The following is a 26151-nucleotide window of genomic DNA, read 5'->3' as shown; positions in this document are numbered from 1 at the left end:
AGCAGATCGGGAGGAAGCACGCTTAAGGAACAGTAAAAAAAAAAAAAAAAATAAGGAAAGGAAAAGCAACCCGGCGAAACGGCAAACCTGGGCGTGTGTTTTGTGTATTTAAAGGTTAAAAGGAATTATAGTGGTGGGGGAAAAAATTGAAAATGAAGAAGCCGGAGCGCAGGGGCCCGGCGTGGCCCCCCCTTCCCTGCATCACTTTCCCAACATTTCAGCCCTGATTCCTGCATCGCCGGGGCCGCGGGCTAAAAATACAGGGATGCAGGCGAGGGGAGGTGGGGAAGGAAAACGCTGGAAAAATGAAAAAATTCTGTTAAAAAGCGCCGCAAAAGACTGGGGAAAAATATATTTAAAAAAAAAAAAAAAAAAAGGGGGAAACAAAGCCCTCCCCCACCCCGCTCCCCCGGAATCCCCGGCACGGGAGCCCCACTCACCGGTGCTGCGGCGGGGTCAGGGGCTGCCCATGGCCCGGGAGGGCGAGCGGGCGACCCTCGGCGAGGAGGCGGCCCCGCTGCCCGCCGGCCCCCGGCCGCTGCTGCTCCCGCTGCCCGCGGCGGCGGCTGCTGCCGCTCGGTGCTCGCTCGCAGCCCTTTTATACCGGCTGCAGCCGGTCTCCGCCGGCGGCTCCGCAGCGCCCATGTGCGCGGCGCCGGGCCCGGCTCGCCCAGCGGCGGCACCGCGTGTGCGGGAGGGGCGGTGCAGCGGGGCGGCCCCCGGGGCTCCCGCAGCCCCCCCGAGCCGCACCTGCCCCGCACGGGGCGCTCCGGCAGGTGCCGAGCATCCCCCGGGCGAGCGGGGACCGGAGCATCCCCGGGATGCGGGCACGGAGCATCCCCGCGCTGGGATGCGGGTGGGATGCGGGTGGGATGCGGGTGGGATGCGGGTGGGATGCGGGTGGGATACAGGCACCCCCCTCTCTACTGGCACTGAGTGTTTGTCCCCTCCGAGCTGTGGGTGCGGCGCATGATGCGGTGTTAGGGGAAATAATGCCCCTCACTTGTATTTTTCAGGATAAAACCTCTCCTCTAGTTGTATTTCTGGGGGAAATAATGCCCCTCGCTTGTGTTTTTCAGGATAAAACCTCTCCTCTAGTTGTATTTCTGGGGGAAATAATGCCCCTCACTTGTATTTTTCAGGATAAAACCTCTCCTCTAGTTGTATTTCTGGGGGAAATAATGCCCCTCACTTCTGTTTTCAGGATAAAACCTCTCCTCTAGTTGTATTTCTGGGGGAAATAATGCCCCTCACTTGTATTTTTCAGGATAAAACCTCTCCTCTAGTTGTATTTCTGGGGGAAATAATGCCCCTCACTTCTGTTTTTCAGGACAAAACATCTCCTTTAGTTGCATTTCTAGGGAAAAAGCTCTTGGTTGTATTTTTAGGGGAAACCACCTCCTTTAGTTGTATCTTTAGGGAAAACCTTGTCATTTTGTTGCAGATTTAGGGGAAATAATGCCCCTTACTTGTATTTTTCAGGACAAACCATCTCCTTTAGTTGCATTTTTAGAGGAAATAACACCCCTTGTATTTTTCAGGACAAAACATCTCCTTTAGGTGCATTTCTAGGGGGAATAATGCCCCTCACTTGTATTTTTCAGGACAAAACATCTTTAGTTGCATTTCTAGGGGAAAAGTGTCACTCTTGGCTGTATTTTTAGGGGAAAACATCTCCCTTAGTTGCTTCTTCTTCTTTTTTTTTTTTTTTTCTTCTTTTTTTTTTTTTTTTTTTTCTTTTTTCTTTTTTTTAAGGGAAAAACCTGTCCCTTAGTTGTATTTTTATGGAAAACATCTCCTTTAGTTGCATTCCTAGTGAAAAACATCTCCCTCAGTTAGATTTTTAGGGGGAACTGTCTCTGTCAGTTGCATTTTTGGGGGAAATATCTTCCTTGGCTGTATTTTTTCGGGAAATCATCTCCTTTAGCTAGACTTTTAGGGAAAAATGTGCTCTTTGTTGCATTTTTAGGGAAAAACATCTCACATAGCTGCATTTTTTTTGGGAAAAACGTGTCCCTTGGTTGAATTCTAAGGGGAAAACATTTCCATTGGTTGCATTTCTAGGGGAGACCAACTCCCTTAGTTGCATTTTTAAGGGAAAACATGTCCTTTATGCAGGAAGCTTAAAAAGTAGGGATTTGTGAGTCAAGCAAAGCAGGAGAGAACGACTCACCATCTACAGAAATGGGGAGGGAGGGAGCAGGGGTTCAGTCATCCTAAAATCACAGAGCATCCTGAGCTGGGAGGGGGCATTGAGTCCAACTTTTGGCACTGCACAGACACCCCAAAAACCCCACACTGTCCTTGAGACTCTCTTGGAGCTCTGGCAGCCTCAGCTCTCTGCTGCATCCTGCTCCTGTTCTGTGCTGGGCACAGATGGATGCTGCCAGGAGGATTTGGAGCCTTGCATCATTCTCTGTGACTTGTGGGCCAGTGACTTCTGCCTGCAGAGGGGTCAGAGTGGGTGGGTGGCCACACCTCTGCCCTCCTGGGATCTGCCCCCTGTGCTGGCCCAGAACCCCTCCACTGTGCTGGGTTAATGTGGAACCTGCTGGTCCTGGTTCATACCCTGGAAAAAGCACCCAGGTTAAAATATTCCTGCACTGCTGGGTTTGGTTTGGCCAGAGTCCCTTCTGCTGCTTTCCCCTTTCTTGGGAAATTGGGATTGCTGGTGGGACAACACAGCCAAGGGCAGCAGGTAGTTGGGGCAAAATTCTCCAGATTCCCCAAAATGAGGCAAATTGTTGCTTTGGCTCAGGAGCTTTGGGAAAGCTGCTGCTGGTTTCTCTTGGCAATGCTGCCCCAACAGCCACTGCTGGTGCTCTCAGGGAGGTTTCAGAAGCTTCACTCCTCACAGTCCCCTCCTGAAGAAGCCAAAATCCACCTGAAATCCATCTGAAATCCATTAGAAATCTGAGTGCTCAGCCATGGAGTGTGCCCTGTGTGTCCCTGAGAGCCTCCTATCTCCCTGTCCCCCAGGAAAACCCCTTCCTCTGAGGGAACCTTTGAGGTGGGTGTCCTCTATCCCTGCCCTGCCTTTCAGGGCTGCAGACAAAGGGTGACCACCCCTCTGGCCTTGCAGAGCCAAATTCCCATTATACCAGCTTTTCCTTGGGAATGGGTCACCTCCCCGAGCTGAAATTCCTCCTGGTAGGGACAGTGCAAGTGGTTGTGGGACAACAAAAGAGGTTTGTGCCTCCAGGGGAGAAATAAGAATGCAAATATCTTCGGCATGAAAAACCCAAAGCGATTTGCTCCTTGGTATTTCTTGTCAGCACTGTGCATCTGTCTCTGCCTCACCTTGCCATTCCTTTGGGCTTTCCAAGAGCAAGAAGGTTTTGGGGAGCCACGGGGGCTGCAGGGGCCCTGTGGGGGGACAGGGATGGTGTTTGCCCACTTTGGGGTGATTTCCCTGCTGCTTGGCTTGGCTGTGCCTCGCTGGGATCCTTTCCCCAGCACATCCTCTGTGGGTCCATCCCTTGCACCAGGAGGTGCCTCCTCACCATCCCAGGAGCTCCAGCAGCATGGCTGGTGTTTGAGGGCTCTGCAATCCCCAGGGGAGCAGAGCAGGAGCCCTGTGTGTGGGCATAAACCAGGCAGGAGCTGGCAAACAGGGCAGAGCAGGGGAGCTGGGTGGCTCAGGGACTTCCAGTTCATTTATTCTGCTGGGGTTTGCCCAGCCCTGCTCGGCATGGGAAATGTTTTCTCTGAAAGACCCAGCAGTGAGATGGGTGAAAAACATTCTCCTGTCCCAGGAGCTGGCAGAAATCCTGGTAAATCTGCAGAAGTATGTTTTTGTCGGTGCTGCTTATTCTGTGAGGAGAGCTAGTATAAACTATTCCAGTAGAAAACCTTTTTCCTGGAATGAAGTCCTGACTGTGTTCAGAGCATTGTCAGGATGGTTGTGCTGGGAATGGAGCTTTGCTGGTAAACATGTCAGCACTGGGGGGGCAAAGGGACAGACACAGAGCTCCTGCCCCTCTGCCCCACGGGCAGACCCCTCACCTGGTATCTGCTGCCCTTCTCTGCTCAGATTAAAATCTCTGTCATCTTAAACTGCAAACAAAAACATAGATTTATTTTCCTGCCCCCTGAAAGCCTGTCTGCCCTGCCACCCATCCCCTCCAGGCTGTGGCTGGGCATTTCCCAGTGGGGTCAGCACCCAGAGCCTCACCATGGGGATGTGTCCCCATCCCGTGTCACTCAGCACTGTGGGGCCAGCACAGCCTGAGCCATCACTTCTGCTTTCCCTGCCCCCAGCTGGCACAAGGAGTGATCCTGGATAACAGCAGGTACCCAGTCCAGTTTGAATTTCTCACCCCTTGCTGTGTCCTTCTCTCCCTGCTCCTCGTGGCTGGGATGGGGATGCTGCTGGGACTTTCAGCAGGGCCCCTGGGTGGGTTTGGGCTGGAGATCAGAGCTGGGACACCCCGGGGGGGTTGTGAGCCCCAGAGCTGGCTCAGCACTGCTGGGTGTGCTTCAAAGGGCAGCAGGTTTTTCTGGGCTCCAGCCACTGCTTTACTCTCCAGGCAGGCGTGAAAATGCGAAAGAATGTGAAAAATGTGAAAATGATCATGCTGGCCCCAAGATTTGTAAACTTTCTGGTTAATGTGTAATAAATACATGACAGATAGTGCCAGTGCTGTGAGGGTGACCCCTCTGTGGTGGCACTGCCAGCAGTGACATCCCAGAGAGGCATCTCCCCTCTCTCCACTGGAGCCAGCCCGGGGGTGTCCTGTTTGGAGAGGCTTTGGGGCTTTTCTGAACTGGTTTATCTGGTTTGGACGTCTCCAGGTTCCTGTGAACTGCCTTGCAAAAGGCAGGTTATTTGTTTGTTCAGTCCTCCCCTGGTACAAGGTGCGTGCTGCTTGGCCCAGGTGTGCTGTATCCAGCTGCCAACACTGGTTATCCAGACTCTGGGATGCTGGGAGTGATTCCTCCCAGGTAGCTCATCCAGCTGTAGCCACCTGTGCAGCATTTCCTGCTTGGCACAAGGTGAGGTGCAATGTTCCTGCCATAGGCAGCCTGGGGAATCTCTCCTGAGTCATTTTTATTTTTGCAGAAATAGCTGAAAGTTGCTCGGTCGGCTCTGGGTGGGTCTGGCTGCAGTAAAGCTGGAGGGGAGCAGAGGTGAAGTGGTGAACAGGGGCTGGGATTTATCCTCCCACCTCCTCCAGGGAGAGGTGCACAGCCTGGACTCACCTGGAATTTGGGCTGAAAAGGGTCAGAGAGGGCTCAGAGTGCAGAGAAGTTGATGCCAAGGGATGGCTCACACTCATGGATGTGGATGTTCCATGTTCCACCTCACCTTCAAATGGCCTCTGAGCATCCAGGATCAGGAATGTGTCTGATGCTAATGCATGAATTTCAGCCTCAGATGACTTTCCCTGTAATTTAGGGGAGGAGAGAGTGTCCTTTGAAAACTGTTTGGATTGTTTTTGTTAGCTGTGTCATCCTGGCATCCCTGCCCATGGTAGATGGAAGGGACAGAGTTTGTGGGTTCGGCTGCTTTGAGGTGTGCTGGGTTTCTCTGGGTGGCTGCAGGTGCAGCTGGGGGGGCCCTGGGGCACGCTGTGGGGTGCAGAGCCAGCCCTCAGGAGCAGCACTGGGTCTGGGATGTGCTGCTGGGAGGATGTTTGGAGAGGCTGGGATTTGGCACAGACGCCAAGCTCAGCCTGGGAGGTGCCGGAGGGCAGGATTAGGTGCTGTGTCTTCCCAGAAAGCCTGAACACCAACTGCCTGAGGAGCTCTGGGAGCTTTGTTTTTGCCCAAACCCAGGGTGATATCCTGCTCCATTGTGGAGGTTCCCAGGCAGGGGATTGGGATGGGCTGAGTTCTCCCTGACCACTGTGAGGTTGGTGGCTCAGTTCTGTGCTGACCTTGGCCCAGCTGGGCTCAGCCCCTGAGCAGGGGGTGTTGGACCCAAGCAGAGCTGCTCCTTTCAAGTCCCCATCCATAAATCCAAAATCCAAAAAATCCAAGGAAATTGCAAAGGAATTTTTGTTTTGGAAGTAAAGGCAACTTAGTTGCATCAAACAACTCCAGAGACCTAATGTGGATTGTTGGAGCTGTGGGGATGCAGGAGGGTGCAGAACAGGACCTGAGCTCGTGGGCTTTGTTGGGGCAGGGTTGAGCAGCCTCTGCCATAGCTGAGCCCCCTCCTGCAGCTCAGCCCCACCACCCAGCACATCCCACCCCCATTAGCTGCTGTACCCAGAGCCTCCAGGCTTTATAAATTAACACTCTGGGCTATGAATTATGAATGGAGCCACATCTCTGATCACTGCAATGCTCTGCTGACAGCCCAGGAGCTGCTGATCCAAGTGACAACCCAAAGCTTTTAAAGATGTGAACAACAAAACCTGGAAATAATTTACTTTGCAAGCTGCAAACAGCTTGGCCTACAGATGGGGCTCATCGTATTCCCTCTCCTGCCTGCTCCTGCCCTGTCCTTCTCTTTTGTTTGCCAGTATTGCCTTCTCTACTCTCCCTCTCTGTGTTAATGGATGTTGTCCTGCTTGGCTGTGTTGACCATCCCTTGGGAGCTGCATCCCTTGTGCCACATTCCTGCCCCAAGGTTGGTGGTACCAGCTGGGTCCTGGCCATCCTCAACCCAGGCACAGATCCCCACAGCCAGTGCAGAGCTCCTGGTGCAGAACCCAGCAGGATTTTGGCAGATCTGTGCAGCTTCAGCCCCCCTTGGCCATAACTTTGTGTTCAAGACATTTTATTCCACAGCTCCATCTGCTCCGTGGAGCTCTGCCATTGGTCTTTGGAGGGTTTGTCCTTGAACCTTTCCATCTCTGCCCTGAGCAGCTGGATGTGCTTAATCCTGGGTATTCCTGGGGTTTTTTGCCTGCTGGGTTTGTATGGATTCCTGCCTCCTCACCTCTGGGCAGCTCCCTCCAGCAGCCAGGCTGTGCTCCCTGCTCTGGCAGTGGGATCAGAAATAAATTTAGACAACGAGCTTCAGACACTTGTCAGTTGTCACAAATGAAGGCAGGACCCTCTATGTCCCCCTCGTGGGGCTGTGCCCCCTGCAGCACTTGGGAGAAAGCCCTTGGCAAGCAGGAGGGAGCAGGGGATGGCAGGAGCAGGGGGTGGCAGGAGCACGGGAAACCATCCCAGCCTGAGCAGTGGGTGCAGGAAAAGGACCCTGGTTATTCCCAGTCCTTTCCAGTCAAGCCATTGTGAACCAGGCAGCAGAAAAACTTCAAAGTGAAAGTGTCTGCAGAAGGTGCTTTGCCCTGGTGTCTGCAGAAGGTGTTTTGCTCTGGTGTCTGGATGCGTTCTGCCCAGGCTGGGTGCAGGAGCACTCCCCATGTCCTGACTGTTTGGTTTCCCTTGCACAGAGGATGCTGTGACGAGGTGGAGGATGGACTGACAGAGCCCCAGCAGTTTCTTCTCCACCCGAGGGGCTCAGCCTGCAGGGAAGGAGCCGTTTTTGGACACAAACATCGCTCTGGCAGCGGCGAGGGGAGAGGAGCTGCGGATCGAACCCGCTCCTGGAGGAGAAAACACCGCTTTGGTTTGGTGTCTAATTAGATATTTACCAGGAAGGAAGGAAAGATATAAATAGGGTGACAGTGACTTCAAAGGGTGTTTTTTGACTTCTAAGAATAACACCTTTGCTGGCGCCGATTTCGGGAATATCGGCTGTGCCTGGGTGTGAAAGACGGAGGAGGTGTCGCAGCTGGGTCGGCAGCCAAGGGAGCAAACCCAGACCCCAGCCCCCGTCCAGCACAGCTGAGCAAGGGACAGAGCCCGGGGAGAGCTCAGCTGCACCCACAGGGACACAGCAGGGGGAGTTTGGTGCTGCAGCACGGGCAGGAGGAGATGAGTGGCACCATGGGGACCCTGTCCCCGAGGGCAGTGCTGGTGCCCACCCTGGTGCTGGTGGCACTCTGGGCTCCCTGCGTGGTGAGCAGGCAGCCCAACTTCATTGTCATCCTGGCTGATGATGTGGGCTGGGGGGATCTGGGCGCCAACTGGGCAGAGACGAAGGAGACCCCGCACTTGGATCGGTTGGCTGCCGAAGGAACAAGGTAATGTCTGTCCCCCTTCCCTGGCCTCACCCTGCATCCCTGGTTAACTCTGGCCTGCAGCACAGGGGAATTCAGCCCTGTGGGACCTGCAGGTGAAGGGATTTCATTGCTGTGAGTTTGGGTGCATGGGGAGGGCAGCCAGAGCCTGGTACTTTGGGGTGCAGGTCCATCCATCCCTGCGGGAACCTTCATCTCCCACTCCCCACCCTCATCCCCAGAGCAGAAGGGGGAGAGTGCAGGGGAGCAAGGAGGGACAGGGCAGTGTGAGAGCACACGGGGTCTTGTGAGCTGAAGGATCCTTTCATTTTGCAGGTTTGTGGATTTCCACTCAGCTGCCTCCACGTGCTCCCCGTCCCGCGCCTCGCTGCTCACGGGGCGCCTGGGGCTGCGCAACGGGGTCACCCACAACTTCGCCATCAGCTCGCTCGGGGGGCTCCCCCTCAACGAGAGCACCCTGGCTGAGCTCCTGCAGGGGGCTGGCTACAGCACAGGGGCTGTAGGTAATGCCCAGAGTGCCAGCTGGGGAGGGGACGGGGTGGCAAAGATGCCCTTGCAGAGGAGGTGCTTGGGTGAAACGCTGTGAAAGGGAAATCTAAAGGATCACGTGGGAGATAATTCACACATCCCCCTTGGATTCTGCAATGCCAGGCTTAACATCTTCCTTCTCAATGGTGTTGCTGGAAGTCCAGAGTTCTCCATTTAATCTCTCATTGCTTTACCCCACCAGGAGTGTGCTGGTGTTCCTCAGCCAGCAGGGCCCTGCTCAGCAGCTCTGCCATCCTGCATCCCACACCATGGGTGGTGCCACTGGCTTTGGGCACCCCCCTGTCACTGTGGGTCCCCCTCAGCCAGCACAAACCCTTTGCACCTGCAGCTCCTGCTGTTGTGCACGTTGTGCTGGCAGCAAACCCCTCTGTCTCTCCATTCCCCCCCAGTTTTTGCAGTTCTCCCTCTTGGATGTGTGTGTTCAGTGGGAGCAGGCATGTGCTGGAGGTCAGGGGATGAAGCTGGCTCTTGGGGAGGGGTGAGGAAGCCATCTGCTCAGAACACGAACACATAAAAGAGCCTTTTAAGGCTGGAAACACTTTGCACAAGCATGAGATACCTTATGCATTTTGTCTGGGTTTTCTGCAAAAATAGACGGCATTCTGGAACTGCAGCCAGCACAAACAAGGAGCCTTTCTTGTAGCTTGATTAAAGCCCCCAGCACTGCAGGCACCTCGTGGGTGAGGGCTGCTGGTGGCCAGAGCTGTGTCACCTCTGACATGATGTTCTGTGGCTTCCACGCAGGCAAGTGGCACCTGGGACACCACGGGCACCATCACCCCAACTCCCGTGGTAAGAGCTGTGCCAGGGGTGGGCTGAGGGCCCTGTGGCCACCTGGACCCCACTGACTCCCTGTTTTGCCTCTCAGGCTTCGACTACTACTTTGGGATCCCCTACAGCCACGACATGGGCTGCACGGACAGCCCTGGCTACAACCTGCCTCCCTGCCCGCCCTGCCCCCGGCACAGCAGCAGGTACAGGGGCTCCGGTGCTGCTGGGGGTGTGCAGCAGTGTCCCCTGCCCCCAGGGCTGCCCTGGCTGCGCTCACCTCCCCTCACCTCTGCACTCAGCTCCCTGCAGGGTGCGGGCTGGGAGCGCCCTGTGCCATGGGGACAGCGGCACTGCTCTCTGGTTCTCCCTTCCTCTCCTCTGGAAGCCAGGAGAGCAGCCAGGCTCTGTGTGACCATCACGGGGTGGCTCTTCCCAGCAGGGTGGCGAGGAAGGATTGTTACACAGAGGTTGCTCTGCCTCTCTACGAGAACCTCACCATCGTGCAGCAGCCCGTGGAGCTGGGCAGCCTGGCCAGGCGCTACGCAGAGGAGGCTGCACGGTTCATCCAGAGGGCCAGGTGAGGGCCACCACTGTCCCCTGTCTGTCCCCTCAGCTGGGAGAGCTGGGGACAGGCAGTGTGCCAGGGGGACACAGCCCGGTGCCATGGGGGGATCCAGCAGCTCCAGGCAGGATGGGCTTTACTCATTTTGCCCCCCAGTCACTGCAGGACTGCTTAGCATCGTGCTAGTGCAGTGCCAGGGTGGATGGGAGTTGTTAGATTTGGGTTGTCCATGGCTTGATGAGGCATTGAGGCTCTCCTGGTGTCCTCTAAAGGGATCGTGTGTTTGTAAAACCATCGTTTTTGAGCAAAGCCAAAGCGTTTTGAGTGGGGCTGTGCCTCCTTCCTGAGGATGTCAAGGCTGGTGGGGATGGGAGGGAGGCGAACATGTGTCTGTGCATCCCTGCAGCCCCCGGGTGAGGTGGCAATGGGCTGGTGGAGCTGCCTCCATGGGTGTGAAGTGCTGGCAGTGCTGTAAACAGGCGCTGAATGATGCTCAGGGTGGGACCACAACAGCACCCAGAGGTGTTTGGACATGCCCCATGAGTGAGATTGGATCCATTTTGAGGATAAAGCACTCGGAGATCGCCGGGCGTCGGGATCTGCCTCCTCCGGGCTCACAGCACAGGAGGAGGAGGACAAACAGGGTGTGTTTGTCCCCGAGGAGCAAAGTGGCTCCTCTGAATGACGCCCCCGAGCCCTGCTGACGGGTTGTGTAATTTTAATCCCCATTATTGGCGGATTACGAGCTGTGACTTTGCAAAATGCCTCCCTGCAGAGTGAGGAGAGGAAGCGCTGCCGGCAGCCCCGTCTGAGCGCATCCCTGCCCGCACCCCGGGATAACGCGGGGAAAGGCGGGTCCTTGGGGTGAGGTTTGTGGAACAGAGGTGAATGAACCTTACCTTGGCCTAAGGCTTGTGTAACAGAGCGCTGGGCAGGGAGCAGCACGTGGGGAAATGGCTCTTTATAAACCTGCGTGCTGGTTTTTTTTACATAGGACATGTGGTTTATCCCTTTGGGTACCAAGGATTGGCTATGGGGTGGTTTGGGATGCTGAGGGTACCCAGGCTCTGGGCTGTGGGGCAGCAGAAATCCCTCTCATGCCAAAGCCCCAGCCCTCGGGGCTGCCAGGATGCTCTGTGGCTGTGAAACCAAGTGTGTCAGCTCCGGGTTAATAGGAAAAACCTTTAAATTCCCAGAAGTGTTTTGGGGTTATCTGCGTTCATGGAGAACAGGATTAAGCAGGTGCCTGCCTTTTCTCCCCTTCCCTTTGATGGCTTATTCCAGTTTTCCCTTGCCTGACTCATTCATTACAGGGCAACAAAAGAACACAGGATTTGCCATCTCGGTGTTTTTTTAACCAGTCAAGGTTGAGCAATTTGTGTCAGTGAGACGTGGCGCTGCTCGAGCAGAAGCGAGCGTGGGAGCAAAAGTCAGGGACTCCTGTCTTCAGTTATTGATTAAACGTTTGCTCCATCTCCAGGACAATCCCCAGGTGTCTGTGTGGCAAACGAGGGGGATGTTCAGCTGAGCAGCACAGCCACGAGTCCCTCTGGGTGCCGGAGTGATGCTCCCAGGTGGGAGGAGAGCCAGGGCAAGCAGCTTCCCCTGCTGCAGAGCTCTGGCATCCCATGGGAAGAGGTCTCACAGCAGCAGTTTGCAAGGGGCACAGGAGCTCTCCTGACCCCCAGGTCCTGCAGGGACAGGCAGGGTGGCAGGGGCACAGCCCTGCAGGGACAGGCACAGCCCTGCAGGGACAGCCAGGGTGGCAGGGACACAGCCCTGCAGGGACAGGCAGGGTGGCAGGGACACAGCCCTGCAGGGACAGGCAGGGTGGCAGGGGCACAGCCCTGCAGGGACAGGCAGGGTGGCAGGGGGCACAGCCCTGCAGGGACAGCCAGGGTGGCAGGGGCACAGCCCTGCAGGGACAGGCAGGGTGGCAGGGGGCACAGCCCTGTAGGGACAGGCACAGCCCTGCAGGGACAGGCAGGGTGGCAGGGGCACAGCCCTGCAGGGACAGGCAGGGTGGCAGGGGCACAGCGCAGTGCCAGGGGGGGATGCAGCAGCTGCAGGCAGGATGGATTTTACTCATTTAGCCCCCCAGGTGGGGACAGGCAGAGGAAGGAAGTGCCAGATCCCAGTCTGGACGGGCTCTGGGAGCTGCAGGGGCCGGGCGCGTGCGCCAGCCTGGACACAGCCCCGGGATCCGGCCCCTCCCCGCTGCTGGCCATCCCACCCTTCCCCTCCGAGGTCCCTGAGGAAGAGCAGGCCTCATGAGCAGATAAATATAGCTGTAAACAAGCAAACAGGACGTGTCCTGTGATGATTTAGGGGCGCACGGCGGCGGGGCAGCGCTGCCTGTGCGGGGCTGGGTGGCACTGGCTGTGCCCAGGCTGTGCCCAGGCTGTGCCCAGGCTGCTGTGGGTGCCCTGTGGTGCCCTGTGGTGGCCCATCTTCTGCCACAGCACCAGTGAAGCCAGGCACTTGCTGAGGAGGGGGACAAAGGGCCAAAATGGGCTCCCTGAGAGAGGAGAGGGCAGCGTGTGGGTGCACCAGCGTGGGGTGTTTGGCTGCTGGAGATGGAGGAAGGGGCAAGTTAATCCTAAATGGGATTGACAATGGGGAGAGGTTTAAGCAGGAGCAAGGGAGAAGCTCAGCCAAGCTTCCTCCCTGTGAGGAGAGGGTACCTGGGGGGTTTGCAGCTGGGTAATGCCCGTGGGCTGTTTGTCCCCCAAGGAGCTGTGGGGAAAAACAGGAGTGGAAGGGCCGCTGGTTTGTGTCCCCAGGCTCACCACCCCAATGCTCTCCTGCCCTGCTTTCCCCTGGAGGCTGAACACTCTCTCTGTCCCCTGTGCAGTGACAGTGGACGTCCCTTCTTCCTCTACCTGGCCCTGGCCCATATGCACGTCCCCCTGATCCCCCCAGTGCCCCCTGCCCCGGGCAGGGGCGTCTACGGAGCCTCCCTGGGCGAGATGGATGCGCTGGTGGGACGGATCAGGGAGGTGGCTGACAGCCTCGGGAAGGGCAGCACACTGCTGTGGTTCACAGGTACTGCGGGAAAACGGGCTGGGGGTGGCACTGGGGACAGCCCCTGGCGGGGAGGCAGGAGCTGTGTTCGTCCCCTGCCCTCGATGGGATTGCTCTGTGGATGGGGAGTGGTCCCAGTGTGGGACAGGGGTCCCAGGCTGCCGTGGCCACTCAGCTGGGTGCCCAGCCTGCCACCCTGCTCTGGCTGCAGGGCTGAAGTGACTAATTAAACCACAAATCCTCGTTCGTTAAGAAGCCCAAATCCGCTCTCTGTCGCTGAGCAGCCTCCCTAATGAGGACGTCTTGCTCCTGATGACAGGAACCGCTCATTAACACGCAAAGCTGGTGGCACCGTGCCCCCCCTGCCCTGCCCTGCCCTGGCTGCACTCCAGCCCTGCCCTGCGCTCAGCTGCTGCGAACAAACTGCTAAAAACCAAACCCCATCAACCTGTGACACAGCGCAGGGGTGGCAAGGAGGGGTGGAAGAGTCGCTCGTCCTCGCCCAGCCCCCACTGTGGAGGTGTCCCCTGCGGCCCTGGTGTCTCTCACGGGGACATTTCTTTCTCTTGCAGGTGACAATGGCCCCTGGGCACAGAAGTGTGAGCTGGCAGGGCGCCTGGGGCCGTTCGTGGGTGCCTGGCAGAGGCAGCGAGGTAACCTGGCAGCGTGGGGGGCCGGGGGGCTGCTCCACGAACCCCCTCACTGCCCACCCACGGGACACGGGCAGCATTCCTCACCCCCAGCCTTCCCCTGGCTGCCGCCCTGCCCTTGAACACACCCCAGCGCTGGTTTTCTCTTCCAAGCACTCCAGTTTCCCCCAAAACTGCTGCGGGGGCGGGCTGGGGTCTCCATTACCCCGGAGCTTGGGGTGAATGCGCTGGTTTGGAGATGGGATGTTGCTGTCTGCCCCATCGGGGGCTCACAGCCCCCAGCCCCACCCTGCCCAGAACAGAGCACCCACCACCCTCCCCGCACCCCACGACTTTGCTTTTCTTTCTCTCCACCGATTATTTTTTTGTTGGTTTTTTTGTTGTTGTTGGATTTTTTTTTTTTTTTTTTCGCTCTTTCCTCCTTTTCCGGCCAAGCCATCTGCTCGGTGGGTTTGTTTCGGCCGGGGCAGCCAGAAACATTCATGAGTCAGGCGTTTCCCACTTCTGCTTGTATTACGCGGTGTTAACGTGCCAGGCTCGGCTCGCCGTGCCCGGGGTCAGCACCGAGAGGCTTCCTCCTCCTGCTGACCCCCCAGTGACCGCGAACTGCTGCCTCTGCCCCATCCCCAGAGCCCTCCCTCCCTCTGGCTCCGCGTGGAATCGTAACCTTAATTTTCTAGTAAACAAACGCCGGGTTGTTGCTCTTGAGCAACCCACGGTCACAAGCCCGAGCAGCTGGTACAGAAACTGCGTTCGGGAACAGGGCGAGCAAACACGGCCCCTTCCCATTCCCTGGCTGCCCTGCAGAGAGGCTGGGGCTGGCAGAGAGCTCCGAGCTGGCTGTAAACACCGGGGTAATTCGGAAATCCCTCGGCTGCTGGCTCACGGATGTTTGCAGAGCCGGCCCGGGCTGCTGCGGCTGGGCTGGCACTGCCCTGGGATGCTCAGCCCTGCCAGCCCGGGGGGATTGTTCCTGGCAGGGAAAAACCCCCAAAGAGTGGCAGCGTGGGCAAGACAGGCTGCCCCCGGCCCTATTTGTTTCCGTAGGTTTCCATTTTTTTCTATATGTTTCTATACGTTTCTATATGTTCCTATAGGTCCCTATAAGTCTCTATATGTTTCTATGTTTCTACATTTCCTGTATGTCCCTATAAGTCTCTAAATGTTTCTATATGTTCCTATATGTCCCTATAAGTCTCTATATGTTTCTATTTGTTTCTAAGTTTCTACATATTCCTATATGTCCCTATGTTTCTATATGGTTTTAAATGGTTCTATGTGTTTTTATACGTTTCTATATATTTCTACGTATTTCTATAAATTTCTGTATGTTTCTAACGTTTCTATATGTTTCTATATATTTATACATATTTCTAATATGTTTCTTTATTTTTCTATATGTTTATTAATGTTTCTAACGTGATTCTATATGCTATACATGTTTCTATATGTTTCTATATGTTTCTACATGTTTCTATATGTTTCCTGTAGCTCCATCTTTCATTTTAGGGTCCAGCCTTAAATTCCAGGAGTGTTTTCCACTGATTTCAGGTGGTCACTGGAGCTGGGAGAGAGCAGCATTATCTGTGTGTGCTGCCCCTTTCTCTGTGCTTCCCACAGCCCCCACCCCAAAAACTTGTTTCCCACCTTGGGGTCAAGAGCCCATCGAGGGGGGATACTGGGAGAGAGAGGAACATTTTGGGGATGTTTTGAGGCAGGTTGGGGAAGTTCCAGACCTGGTGTCCCTGTGCTGAGGACCTGCTGTGTGTGTGGTGGGACCAAGGTTTTCCTCCCACCACGGGAATGCACAGTTCAGCTTTCCTGGAAAGCCTGGAAAGTCCCCACAGCAGCAGGGCTGCATCATCCCCACTCCGGAGAAAATTCCCTGGTTGGGTTTGGGTGTTTCAGCCCTGTTTACTTCCCAAAGTGTTAATGTGACCTCATTCCCTGATTGCTCTGACCTGACCAGCCAGGGGTGCTGGGGTGGCTTGGTCAGGAAATACCCCTCTGATGTCCTTCCAGAGACCCCAGACCACGCATGGAAAAACCCTGGATGTGCACCCAGGCGGATGACTTTTTTATTATATGTGCAGATTGATAATAATTGCTGTAATTACTGTGATTTCCTGGGGTGCCTGAGGGCAGGGGGGGGAAACACCAAAAGTTTGGGGAGGAATTGGAGAGATTGGGGGGATGTGCTTGGTTTGTTGCAGGGTCAGAAACCTTTTCCCTGTGGCACCTGTGCCACTCGTGTCCCTGCGGGCACAGCAGCGTTGTTGGGGGCATGGATCAGGCGGTGACTCTGGAGAGGCTGGGGCCGGGCTGGGGACGAGTGGGGACAGCCAGGGGCTCTCTTGGCTGTGCCCGGAGGAAATGGCTCGGGGCGAGTGCCGTTGCCATGTGCACACTGAAAGGCAGCGCACAAAAGCTGCTCCTGGGAAGTTTGCTCGGTGAATCGGGTTGGGATTTTCTCTCTGCCCCATTCCCAGCCCCTTCCCCCTCCAGCTGCCTGGGGCCCTTTGGGCTGCAGCCAAGGCAGAGGCCCTCCAACACCCTTCCAGCCCTTGTGATGCTTGCTGCTCCCGTTTCGGGGCCCAGCACCCCAATTTTGGTGCCCAGCACCTCAGTCCCACTGCTCTGCACTCCTTCCCTGTGCATCTCAAATCCAAGGGCAGAGCAGGAATGCTTTGGGTGCTGACAGGGAAAGGATGGATCAGGTTCATTAGCTGGCAGGAGGGTTATTAGCAGGATGGGATTTTTAATGAGGCAGGTTTCTAGTGGGTGGGGAGGGGGGGCTGTTGGTGCTGAGCCCTGCAGAGGACAGAAGCCCCTGGAATAAATTCCTACATTTCCTGCCTGCTCCATTCTCTCACCTGGCATCAAAAGTGGATGGAAATGCAATGGCTCTGGCAGCTGCTGCATTTCTCATCACTCACTGGAGCAGAGAAACACAAACCAGTGCCCAGCTGAGACCCCTTTCTTTTCCCTTTCCCTTTGAAAAAACTCCTGTAGTTCTCCCTTCCCTGGCCCAGTGAAACCCTCCTCCTTTGGGGTAATTTACACCATCGCTGCCCCTGAGCAGGGAAACTCTGAGCTCAGGAGGTTTCCCAGGATCAGCAGGATGCTGAGCACTGCCCTGTTCTCCTGCAGGTGGGAGCTCAGCAAAGCAAACAACCTGGGAAGGAGGGCACAGGGTGCCAGCCCTGGTGTACTGGCCCGGCCGTGTCCCTGCTGGGAGGACGAGCCACGCTCTGCTCAGGTGAGATCCCCATCACCTGGGCTCTGGCAGCAGCGCTGCCTGCCCTGGTTATTCCCTGCCTTGTGCCAGCCTGTACTTTTGTCCTCTCCCAGTTCTTGCTGCTTCAGCTGAGAGCAGTGAAAGGGCTTTTTGTGCGGCGGGAGGGCTGGGCTGGCAGCCCCGGCTCCGTGTGCTCCTGGCCGCCGCGGCCAAGGGCCTCCCGGTAATTAACAGATGACGATGTTCTCTCTCCCCAGCGAGGAGCAGGCTCAGGCTTTGTGGTCTGTGGACGGCTTTATGTGGAGGAGGGACGGTGCTGGCAATCCCCGCAGGGCTGCTGCCCCCGTGCCTGCCGTGGGGAGGGCTGGGCTGCCCCTCTCCTGCAGTGCTTGCACCCTTCATCTGCAGCCTGCACCTCTCCTTCCAGCCCTGCTTGGAGGCAGATGTGGGGCACAGCCTGGGGCAGTGCAGGGGGAATGTCCCCGTTCATCCCTGATGGATCCCCACAATGCTGGGGGTCAGGAGTGGGGTTTGGGGTCACTGGGCATTGGGGTGTCCTGTCCCTGTACATCCCTGATGGATCCCCACCATGCTGGGGGTCAGGAGTGGGGTTTGGGGTCACTGGGCATTGGTTTGTGCTGTCCCTGTTCACCCCTGATGGATCCTCAAAATGCTGGGGGTCAGGAGTGGGGTTTGGGGTCACTGGGCATTGGGGTGTCCTGTCCCTGTACATCCCTGATGGATCCTCACAATGCTGGGGGTCAGGAGTGGGGTTTGGGGTCACTGGGCATTGGTTTGTGCTGTCCCTGTTCACCCCTGATGGATCCCCACAGGCTGGTGGGGTTTGGGGTCACTGGGCATTGGGATGTCCTGTCCCTGTACATCCCTGATGGATGCCCACAATCCTGGGGGTCAGGCTGGTGGGGTTTGAGGGTTACTGGGGATGTCCTTTCCCCTCTCATCCCTGAAGCACAGGGTGGTGGGGCTGGGGGTTGGTTGGGTGTTGGGAAAGAATGTCCCAGCTGCTGGGAGCAGGTCCTGACTGGTGGGCCCTGGGGCAGTGTTGGGTGTTTCTAAGGTCCATGAGATAAGCTGGAGACACTCACTCGTTCCACAGCCTGAGGGCAGCTCTGGGAGCTGGATTTTCGCAGGCAAGGGAAGGTTTGAGCCATGAGCTGAGTCACTGGTGTCTGGTGGAGGGGATGGGGAGCACGTAGCACCCCATGGTTTCACCTCCAAATCCTTGTCCTGCATGGGCCATGGGGCAGAGCTGGGGCAGGCTAGTGCCCATCCCATCCCCCTGCCCCTTCCTCCAAGCCCAGGAATTCTGATTATCTCCTCAGAGATCTTATCTCCTGCATTTCCCAGCTCCAGTCTGGCAGGTTGGACAGCTGGAAATCCAGGAGTCCAGCAGAGGCAGGGGCAGCATTCCAGGTGCTTGGAAAGTGGCTCTGTAGCTGCCCAGGAGCCACAGTGCAGCAGGGGTGGCACTGCCAGAGGTGGCACTGCCAGAGGTGGCACTGCCAGGGGCCATGCCCACTGTGCAGGGTGCTGGTCTGGAAGGGGCACCCCCTCTTTGGGGGCAGCACAGAACCAGCCTGGGGGTGTGAGCAATGGGTCATGCTCAGGAAAGTGTCACCACTGAGGTGGGACAGAGGGTGTGGAGGGACACAGAGGGGCTCCCAGGACAGGTGGCTTTTCTCTGTGCCCCCAAAGACCAGCACATGCAACATTGCAACCCCCCCAGCTGCTGGGGAGGGAGCTGGGCAGGGAGGGAGCTGGGACCCGGTGCACTCACATCCACAGCCCGGTGGGATCCCGGGAAGAGCTGGGGAATGCCTTACCCATCTGCAGGGATCTCCCCTTCCCCTGGGGCAGGGAAGCGCCTGGCTGGGCACAGAGGCTGCTGGAGCTGCTCACAGCCGAGGCTGCGAGTCCTGCCTGGCCAGGGAGCGCAGGGTGAGCGAGGGTGAGCCTGCCCAGGGGCCAGGGAGCTCAGCCAGCACAGAAACGCTGCTGCCTCAGCACGGACCAGCACCTGCACGCTGGGCTCTGCACAGAACTGCCCTGTCTGCTTTTCTTAATGATGTTTAATTGTCAGAGCCACCCACCGCGCTTCTGCCCTTCCCTGCCCCAGCCCGAAGTAGGGCATGGAAGAAGTAGGTCAGGAGGGTGGTGAAGGAGGAGATTGCAGCATCCTGGCTGTGCTGGCAGCTGGGGCTGGGCAGGCTGGCTGAGCTGTGGGGTGTGGGGAGAGCTGCTGCAGCTGCCTGCAGCCTCTCAGTGCCATGGCAGGGCAGTGCCCTGTGCCACATCATGCCCAGGGTGCAGGGATGCTCAGTGCCAGGCAGGGCAGTGCTCTGTGCCACATCCTGCAGGGTGCAGGGATGCTCAGCACCATGGCAGGGCAGTGCCCTGTGCCACATCCTGCTGGATGCAGGGATGCTCAGTGCCAGGCAGGGCAGTGCTCTGTGCCACATCCTGCTGGATGCAGGGATGCTCAGTGCCAGGCAGGGCAGTGCTCTGTGCCACATCCTGCTCAGGGTGCAGGGATGCTCAGCACCATGGCAGGGCAGTGCTCTGTGCCACATCCTGCTGGGTGCAGGGATGCTCAGTGCCAGGCAGGGCAGTGCTCTGTGCCACATCATGCAGGGCAGTGCTCCCACCACGTCCTGCTGGGGTTTCAGGATGCCCATTGTCCCACAGGCAGGGAGCTGCTGTCCCTGGGCACTGCCAGGCCCTTGTCCCTTGGTGTTCAGGCAGCTGCAGGATGCTGGAGTGGCTTTATGTGCTAAATCTCTCTTGGCCAGTTGGCAGTCTGGCTTTCCCTGAAGCATGGCTTGCCCATGTGGCTCCCAGGATGTGCCCACTCTCAGGATCTTTGCTTTGATGCCAACTTTGACCAAAATCCTATTTTTTGTGCCTTTTTACAATGAGTTACACCTGCCCATGGCTGGGGGAAGTCTTCAGCCACCTCTGCCTTTTATCATGTTGTTCTCCCAGCCCAGAGGTCCCTCCACAGGTCAGGGCTGCTTGGGGCCATGCACCTGCATTGGGGTGGGAGCTGGTTAGGGACAGGCTGCCCAGGTGAGCTGCTGTGCTGGGGCTCTGCTCTGCCCCCAGCCAGGCTCCTGCACGGATTGCAGTGCACAGCCAGGAATTTTTTGGGCGCCTCCCGCCCAGCCTGGCCCTGGGGCTGTCTCAGTGAGCACTGCTGCTCACAGCAGTGTTTGTTCTTATTTGTTCTCTCTGTCTCTTAGCAGCTGAATTAAAACTCCTTCAGTGGGAGAACCGGGGGCTCTTAAGCCCAGGGCTCTTTCCTCTCTCTGCTCCCACAGCTGCCACCATGCAGGGACAGGATGGTGGTGACAAGGTGACAGTGGCAGCACCCTGGTGACCCCAGTTCCTGGTGCTTTTGCCTCCTGTACCAGTTTCCTTGCCCCAGCCAAGCCCTCTGAGCTGCTGGCACGGGGCTTTTGTAGCCAGAGGGGTTGGGTTGAGTGCCAGCTGTGCCAGCTGTGCCACAGCTCAGTCCCCAAGGGCAGTGCTGTGATGTGTCACTTGGCCACTGTCCCGCTGCCCCTGGACATCCTGGTGTGGGTGGTTCCCTTTGGAGGTGTGGGATCACCTTGTGGCTGTGTCTGTGAGGGAGGATGCTGTTGGTGGCAGGGGGGACCAGGCACTTGTGCCCCACAGGGTGTGGAGGGTGAGGGAGCTGCGAGCAGGATGTTCCCATCCCACTGGGGTGAGTCTGGGCCCCTCTGGGACACAGGAAGAGGCTGTGAAGGGCTGGGAGTGGGGCTGGGTGATCCCCATCCCGTCTGCAGCTCTTCACACCACGAGGATGTGCCAGCTGGGGACAGCCAGGGGCACAGGCAGCAGCTGGGGGAGCAGGGACTGTCCCTCTCTGCATCCCCAGGGAGCCAGAGGGGGTCACCTGCCCCAGTCCCACACCACATCCCCTGGGGCACCAGAAGCTGCTGGCACTGGCCTGAAAGCCCCTGGGCTGGCACTGTCTGCACAGAGCCACTGCCCTGCTGCCTTCCTGGTGTCCAGGGGGTCAGGAGGGGCTGCCCTGCTCCCCCCATGCCCTGCCCCAGGGAGAGGCACGTCCTGACTGAGTCTGAGCCCCTCTTGCCCGGGCCAGAGCTGGGTTCAGCCTGTCCAGCTGCTGGGATCCCTCTTGTGAGGGGTGTGGGGTGCGGGTGAGGATGGGGACACCCTGCAGGGATCCTTGCTGTGATGAGTGTCCCCTCTCTTGTCCCCTCTCTCCCCAGCACCCTGGACATCTTCCCCACGCTGCTAGCCCTGGCTGGGGCAGCTCTGCCCCCACACAGACGCTTTGATGGCTTGGATGTGTCCCCAGTTCTCTTTGGCTGGTCGGACGTGGGGCACAAGGTAAGGCAGAGCCACCCCCTGCTGACAGCAGGGGCTAAAACTGGTGAGTGAGGGTGGGAAAAGGCTCAGCCTGGGGATGTGCAGAGCCTGGGGAGTGCCAGCCCCTGGCCTGGAGGGGGAGGACAGCTGGAGATGGCTGGGTGTGTGCCAGGCCAGGTTTGGGGTGTCAGGGTGAAAGGGCTTTGGGTTACTGAAGGTTGTTCTGTGCTTTGCTCACAAATCTGGGATTAGGGGTGGAAGTGCCTGTGCCTGCAGCTTGGCACCTTCCTGTGTGCCTCAGGTGTGTCTGTGACCCCAGGGACACAGCCTGGGGGTGCTCAGGCTGCAGTGCCCAGCACCTTTCTGATCCCAAAAGGGACATCAGTGTGGGGAAGGGGCTCAAACCTGGTTACACCATTTATTTATCACAGCAGAGCAAGGCATGACCAGCCCCTCCTTCCCCCAGCTCCAGGGTGACAACATTCCATTGGGACAGCCCACCCCATATCCACAGCTCTGTGCAAGCTGGCAGCTCCTTTCACCCCAAAAACACAGTTTGCAGGACAAGCAGAGTTTATCCACATTTATCTTGCAGTTGCATGAGATTTTTGCAGAAACAACAACAACAACAACAACAACAACAAAAAAAAAAAAAAAAAAAAGAGAGAGAGAAGTGGCTTTAATAGCAGTGCCATGGACAAATCCTGATTTTGCTTTTAAAATACACCCTCCTGCAGGCACCACGAGCCAGCTCCCAGCAGGATCTTGGATCTGCTCTCAGTGTCCATCAGGGGTTTGGTATTTGCTTTGTATTTATGGAACCCTCTGCTGAACTGGGAGACAGAGCAGGGAAATGGTGGGATGTGGCCAGCTCTGCTCTGCTCCTCAGATTAACCCTGCTCTGCACAGCTGTGCTGGGAGCAGGGCAGGGGGCTGCTGGCAGCCATGGTGTTTTGGGAATGATGGTTTTTTTGGGAATGATGTTTTTTTTGGGAATGATGGTTTGCTGGGAGCAATATTTTTTTGGGAATGATGATTTGCAGGCAGCAATGGTTTGCTGGGAGCAATAGTTTGCTGGGAATGATGTTTTTTTGGGAATGAAGGTTTTTTGGGGAATGATGTTTCTTTGGGAATGAAGGTTTGCTGGGAGCAATGGTTCGCTGAGCGTGGTGGTTTTTTGGGAATGATGGTTTGCTGGGAATGATGTTTTTTTGGGGAATGATATTTTTTTGGGAGTGATGGTTTTTTGGGAATGTTGGTTTGCTGGGAATTATGGTTTTTTTGGGAATGATGGTTTGCTGGGAATGGTAGTGTTTTGGGAGTGATGGTTTTTTTGGGAGTGATGGTTTTTTTGGGAATGTTGGTTTGCTGGGAATTATGTTTTTTTTTGGGAATGATGGTTTGCTGGGAATGGTAGTTTTTTGGGAATGATGGCTTGCTGGGGGTCAGAGTGCAGCCATTCCTGTGGGATTGCACTGCCATGGGATGGGGTGACCTTGGAGGGGACCCACAGCCCCTGGGTGATGGGGAGCAGCCGTGTCCCCCCTCCCTCCCCTCCTGGCTCCTGCAGCAGCCGACAGTGACCCCTGAGCAGGGTTTCCCTTGGCACAGATCCTCCTGAAAGCAGCTCCTTCTCTCACTCCAATGCCCAATTTCCACACTTCCCTAATTGGGGTGGCTGGAGCTCCCAGTGTCCCAGCCTGGGTGACACTGTCCCAGTGTCCCAACCTGGCACTGGCACACACGGGGACAGGGCTGGGGTGACACCAAGGTCCTGCTCAGAGCAAGGGCTGTTGGCAGGAGAAATAAACCACCCAGGGGCAGTAAATCCCTCTGTCCATCAGCTGCATGTGAATAGCCCACAGCACCAAGTTCAAGCAATGAATTTTCAGGGGAGAAAAGGCTTTCCCCACTCCTCCTTCTCTATTTTTTATTTATTAAAATAATAGCTATGGATTAATGGAAGAGTTCCAGATCTGGGAATGTTTCTTGAATCTAAACAAGCTCCTTAATTATACAGCAAATTATAACAGATTTGCTAAGTGTGGGGTTTTAAGAGGTTTAGGAGCATGGCTGTTGGTAGGAAGGGAGGTTTGAGTGCCCTTGGCAGACTCCCAGCTGTTAAAGGTGCAGGCAAAGCTTTAAGGCTGGAGAGAGATGAATTGGTTCAGTTCCTGGTCCCTTGGCTTCACAGGGCCTTGAATATTTGCTGATTCCTGCTTTGGAGCTCTTTTATCTACCCAAGGAGTGTCAGCAGAAGGGGACTCTGCAGCAGAGCTTCCCCCCTGCACCAAGCTCATGCTGCACTGCCTCTTCCACTTTACACCCTTCTTATTTTCCCCCAAAAACACAAAGATCCAACCAAATTCCAAAAGGTGATTTTTAAACAAGTAATTTACCTTACATTGGAGAGCAATAAAAGAAAGTGAGAACATTTGGAAATCACCCCTTCCCTGAATCCTGGAATTTCTTGGATGAGAATCCAACCAATCCTATGAGGTAATGGCTACATCCAGGCCAGGCAGCATGGGATGGACACCTTTGGGTGGCTGGGATCACTGGAATTCTCTGTGCCAGGCAGGGTGGGATGGACATCTAGGGGTGCCCATTGATGCTCCATTCTGGACAATGTGGGATGGACATTTTGGGGTGCCCAGGTGCCAGGGATGCTGTGCCAGGAGTGTGGGATGGACATTTTGGGGTGCCCAGGTGCCAGGGATGCTGTGCCAGGAGTGTGGGATGGACATTTTGGGGTGCCCAGGTGCCAGGGATGCTGTGCCAGGAGTGTGGGATGGACATTTTGGGGTGCCCAGGTGCCAGGGATGCTCCCTGAGGTGCAGGGCTCCGTGCCGGGCACCTGCTCAGGCACTGCTGCTCTCATCAGCTGTGAGTGCTGTTACTAAACTTGGCTCTGCAGCTGCCTACAACTCCAGCAGATGTTTCTAATTTTTAGCACAGTGGAAATTTCTTGAATCACTTTTAAACTCCAGTCCCAGGGAGGAAACCTCAAGTGACTCATCCCTCAGTGAAGGCATTGGCTCCGCGGCAGATGTTATCGGAGAGGGGAGCGCTGCAGTGTCCAGCTCACTTGTCTCCTCACTCCCAGTGCCAGGGCAGCCCTCCTGTGTGGATCCAGTGTCCTAAATACCAGAAGGGAGAGATTGGAGCCACCCTCCCCTCCTTGCCCCGCTGCTCAGCCCGCTGTTCCCTGGCTGTTGTCAGGGAAGGGAGCCCTGCACAGCGGGGTGAGTCAGACAGACGGAGGGATGTGGGAGTGATGTTCCAGCTCCTCACCTTCCCCTCTGCCTGATGAGCTCACCCTCAGCTCCTGGCTGCCTGCTGGCTCCAGCCTGGGGCTCGGCTCCCTTGGATGTCCCCACTGCTGGCTGAGCTGGGAGCACCCAGGGAGGTGACACACAGCACCTGAGACCTGGCTCCCAAAAACTACACAGGCATTTAGTCATAGGACAAAGTTTAGAGTAAAAATGGGAGATTTAGATTGGATGTTAGGAAGAAATTCTTAATTTTAAAGGTGGGGAGGCCCTGGCACAGGTAATCCCAAGAAGCTATGGTTGCCCCATCCCTGGAAGTGTCCAAGGCCAGGTTGGATGGAGTTTGGAGCAATCTGGGATAGTGGAAATTATCCCTGCCCATGGATGGTCTTTGAGGTCCCTTCCAACCCAAGCCATTCTGTGATTTTATGATAATCTGCCCTGCTCTGCTGAAAGCCCCAGAGCCTTTGTGATCCCTTCCTTGCCATAGAACTGGGAGGTAAATTCAGAGAGTCCTGCAGGGCCAAGGGAGATGTTGGTGTTTCCTGGGGCCCTTTTGCCATCATCCCACCCTGCAGCAGCCACAGCTCTGCTGGTTGCTCTGAATCCGGGACCTCAATGACGTGTGAATGTGTTCAGGGGTGGGATGTGGCTCACTGGGGAGGGGTGGATTTCACGGAGCAGGATTTCCCTGCCATGGGCTGACAGGAGTGATTCTGTCCTCGCTGCAGGTGCTGCTCCACCCCAACAGCGGCGCAGCCGGGAAGGAGGGCGGGATCGAGGCGCTGCGGCTGGCTCAGTACAAGGCCTTTTACACCACAGGTACAGCGTCCTGCCAGGGCCTGGAGAGCCTAGCAAGAGATTCTGGCCTTCTTAGATCCCTGCAGATGCAGGGGAAAACCAGCTCGGGTTAATTCAACCAAGAGCAGACCCAAGGATGTGCCTGTGGCTGCAGGATGGTGCTGCAGCCTGGGGTTGGTGTCAGAAGCAATGAGAGCTGGGGTGGGGTGGGATTGGCCCATCCTGGGTGGGTGAGGAACACAGAGGTGATCCCTGCACCTCTGTGGCTGCAGGGCTTTTCTCCCATTTCCTCCCCAGGAGGAGCCATGGCCTGTGATGGCAGCACTGGGCCGGAGGAGCGGCACCAACCACCCCTCATTTTCAACCTGGACCGTGACATCCAGGAGCAGGAGCCTCTGGCTGTGGCATCCAGGGAGTACCAGGCAGTGCTGCCTGCCATCAGCAGGGCTTATGCCCAGGCTCTGCAGGACATTGCAGCAGACAATGTCTCAGTTGCAGATTATTCCCAGGACCCAGCTGCAATTCCCTGCTGCAGCGTGCAGCACGTGGGCTGCCGCTGCCACGGGGCCACACAGGATCCCCACGTGGAAAACAGAACACCAGGGCTTTGTCTTTAAGCAAATAATTGCTCAGGCTGCTCCTTTCCCAAGTGGGGTGTATGTGAGCTCCAGGCTGGAGGTGGCCATGGAGGGATGGAGGCTGTGGTTCCCTTTGCTCTGTGCTGGGAAGAGGGAGGTGAGTTGGGTGTGGGTCTGGGGGAGCACACAGAGGCTCCCCTTTGGGCCCTGGGCATGGGGAGAGCTTTTTGTAGGGCTCTTTATCTGGGAAAGAGACAGTTCTTGGATTAAAACTGCCTTCTGTGAGA

General features: G+C 56.6%; 2 protein-coding genes across 6 annotated transcripts in view; one reads left to right on the top strand and one right to left on the bottom strand.

Moving 5' to 3' along the window:
• SLC16A6 (solute carrier family 16 member 6) overlaps window positions 1-587 on the bottom strand; it is a 9990-nt gene extending 9403 nt beyond the window's left edge. Inside the window, exon 1 of one of the 2 annotated variants that reach the window (XR_008841768.1) lies at window positions 441-549. The gene's annotated coding sequence lies outside the window, so the exon portion shown is untranslated. Of the gene's footprint in view, window positions 1-440 lie in introns of both variants that reach the window. The other variant, XM_056505642.1, reaches the window with a different exon arrangement.
• Window positions 1-26151, top strand: part of ARSG (arylsulfatase G) — a 26731-nt gene extending 580 nt beyond the window's left edge. The window contains exons 1-12 of one of the 4 annotated variants that reach the window (XM_056505638.1): window positions 4702-4995; window positions 7353-8045; window positions 8358-8545; window positions 9336-9383; window positions 9460-9565; window positions 9799-9939; window positions 12779-12969; window positions 13521-13601; window positions 16749-16857; window positions 21114-21234; window positions 25217-25307; window positions 25584-26151. In XM_056505638.1, coding sequence (XP_056361613.1) covers window positions 7837-8045; window positions 8358-8545; window positions 9336-9383; window positions 9460-9565; window positions 9799-9939; window positions 12779-12969; window positions 13521-13601; window positions 16749-16857; window positions 21114-21234; window positions 25217-25307; window positions 25584-25903 — 1605 coding nt within the window. In that variant the 5' untranslated portion in view covers window positions 4702-4995; window positions 7353-7836 and the 3' untranslated portion in view covers window positions 25904-26151. Of the gene's footprint in view, window positions 1-4701; window positions 4996-7352; window positions 8046-8357; window positions 8546-9335; window positions 9384-9459; window positions 9566-9798; window positions 9940-12778; window positions 12970-13520; window positions 13602-16748; window positions 16858-21113; window positions 21235-25216; window positions 25308-25583 lie in introns of those variants that run through there. The other 3 variants (XM_056505636.1, XM_056505637.1, XM_056505640.1) reach the window with 3 other exon arrangements.

This window comes from Oenanthe melanoleuca, chromosome 18, assembly GCF_029582105.1.
Source record: "Oenanthe melanoleuca isolate GR-GAL-2019-014 chromosome 18, OMel1.0, whole genome shotgun sequence".
Lineage (NCBI taxonomy): Eukaryota > Metazoa > Chordata > Aves > Passeriformes > Muscicapidae > Oenanthe > Oenanthe melanoleuca.
The sequence above is the reverse complement of the archived record's forward strand: the minus strand, read 5'-3'. Positions and strand labels throughout refer to the sequence as shown.